Genomic DNA, 2,500 nt, shown 5'->3' on the forward strand with positions numbered 1-2,500 from the left:
GATTGAGAGAGAAGAGAGAGAGAGAGAGAGAGAAGAAGGATGAGAGAGAGAGAAACGATGAAGAGAGGAGAAGAGAGAGAGAGACGGAGAGAGAGAGAGAGAGAGACAGGACAGAGAGAGCGAGATTTAGAGAGTGAGAGAGAGAGAGGAGATTTAGAAAGAGAGAGAGGAGAGAGAAGAAACCGAAAGAAGGGGAGGGAGAACGCTAAAGTGACAGTGAATTCGATCGCGACCCGGAGCGTTCGAGGCCCACGCGGCGTATAAAAGGCGCCGGGCGTGGGGCTGGAAGGCACAGTTCGAGCTTGGAGTTCAGCCTCGAAGCGTCTTTCAAGGTCCATCTTCGTTCGCTGGTGAGACTCGTGCTCGATGGTGTTTTTCGTGATTTTTTTTTTTTGGATTATTAGTATTTTATCTTATTATTTTATTGTATTTTATTTTGTTTTATTGATTTTTCTTATTTTTCTTGAGGAAATATGATTTGAAATGAATGGTTCTATTGTTGTTGAGGGTATGTTATAAAAATATACACACACACCACACCCAACACCACACACACACACACAACACAAAACACAAACACACAAAAAATATTATAAAATTAATAAAATTATATTTATATATTATATATATTATTTATATTATTAAATAATCAAAATTAATATATATATTATATATATATATTATTATATATATTATTTTAAAAAATATATAATATATTTTAAATATTATATTATTAAAATTTAAAATTTTTATAATATATTAATATTATTATATTATATATTTTATTATATATATATATAATTATAAAATTATTTAATATATATTATTTTTATTATATAAAAAAAATTTATTAATAATTATTATTATATATATTTAATTTATATATTTTTCTATAATATATTATATTATATCAGGTCTTTTTTCTTTGCTTTTTCTCTTTTGGTAAAATTAATATCAATTCTATGGGAAAAAAGACTGCCCCTTTTTAACGGATTAAATTTAAAAGTACTGCCCCACGTTAAAAAAAAAGTTTCGTTCAAGATCAACAAAGCAGAACAAAAACGGAAAAGAAAAAAAAATGCGTTCACTTTCAGCCGAAAAGGGATTTTGTGAACGATGAAAAATGTATCTCGTTTGAAATTCGGTGAAAAGCGGCTTAGTATATTTAATCTAATTTAATTTAAGTTTAGTTTACGACCTTTTTCTCACTAAATTTATTGCTTATTTAGAAATGCGGGTGAATTAATTATTTTTTTTTTGCTTTCTCCCATCCTTCTTCCTTTTCTTCTTTCATTCTTCTCTTCCTCTCCTCTTCCCTATTCCCTCTTTTCCTCTTTCTCATTCCTCCTCCCTTTTCCCCTCATCTCTCCATCTCCATTTATCATTGTTACTCTATTTTTGTGCTTGTGTTCCTTCGTGCCTTTCCTTGCCTCTCTCTCTCTCTCTCTCTCTCTCTCTCTCTCTCTCTCTCTCTCTCTCTCTCTCTCTCTCTCTCTTCTTCTCTCTCGTCTTGCTCTCTCTCTCTCTCTCTCTCTTCTCTTCTCCCTCTCTCTCTCTCTCTCTCCCTCTCTCTCTCTCTCTCTCTCTCTCCTCTCTCTCTCTCTCTCTCTCCCTCTCTCTCTCTCTCTTTCTCTCTCTCTCTTTCTCCCTCCCCATCCCCTCCCCCCACCCCAGCCATGACCACCACCACCACCGTCGCCGTCGGAGGCCTGGGCCTGGGCTTGGGAGCAGCCGCTCTCGCCGGCGCCGTGGGCCTAGGGCTCGCCGCCGCCGCCGCCGCCGCCTTCGGGGGCAGGAACCGCGGAGGGAACAAGGGAGGCTACCGAGGACACCACGGAGGGGGCTACGGACACCACGGAGGGGGTTACGGACACCACGGGGGCTACGGCGGCTACCACCGTCGGCGCCGCTCGGTGGAGGAGGACTCGGAGGCGCTGGACAACCTGATGGCGCTGATCCGGCAGGAGGACGTGACCGGCTGCGGGATGCGGCTCATGTGCGAGCTGGGGGCGGCGCCTGAGGACGAGCTCACCGTCGAGGAGCTGTCCATCCTTCACCTCGTCGGGTAAGGACTCCGTCTGCGCCTCCTCCTCCGCCTCCTCCTCCTGCTTGAGGGATTTCAGTCGAATATTAAATCGAGATATTTAATGTTTTATTCATTTACTTCTTTAGCTTTATATATTACATTATTTTTTTCTTTCTCGTAATTTTCCGTTTTATTTTTTATCTATTTATTTTTTTTCAAGCAGATATACAAGCAAAATAAATAATTCTAACAATTCTTTCCCGGCCGTGTAGTCAAAAACTATTTCTCATTAATTTACACAACTTCCGTTGTGTAAACTAGGATTTTTAAAATTTTCTCGAAACGTTATTTACATTTGGTTTGATTTCTGATCGTTTTGTATATATTAAAGCAAAAAGTGTCTTTGTCTTTTACCATACTTATATATCGTATTTATCTATTCATTTATCTATCAATTTTGCTTATCTATTCACC

At 38.8% G+C, this 2,500-nt stretch overlaps 1 protein-coding gene across 1 annotated transcript in view; it reads left to right on the plus strand.

Moving 5' to 3' along the window:
* The first annotated feature begins 1,676 nt into the window (after positions 1 to 1,676).
* The window catches only part of LOC119579263, a 1,217-nt gene continuing 393 nt past the window's right edge, over positions 1,677 to 2,500 (plus strand). The window contains exon 1 of the mRNA XM_037927007.1: positions 1,677 to 2,065. Within this exon, the coding sequence (XP_037782935.1) occupies positions 1,677 to 2,065 (389 nt within the window). The remainder of the gene's footprint in view (positions 2,066 to 2,500) is intronic.

This window comes from Penaeus monodon, chromosome 2 (assembly GCF_015228065.2).
Source record: "Penaeus monodon isolate SGIC_2016 chromosome 2, NSTDA_Pmon_1, whole genome shotgun sequence".
Lineage (NCBI taxonomy): Eukaryota > Metazoa > Arthropoda > Malacostraca > Decapoda > Penaeidae > Penaeus > Penaeus monodon.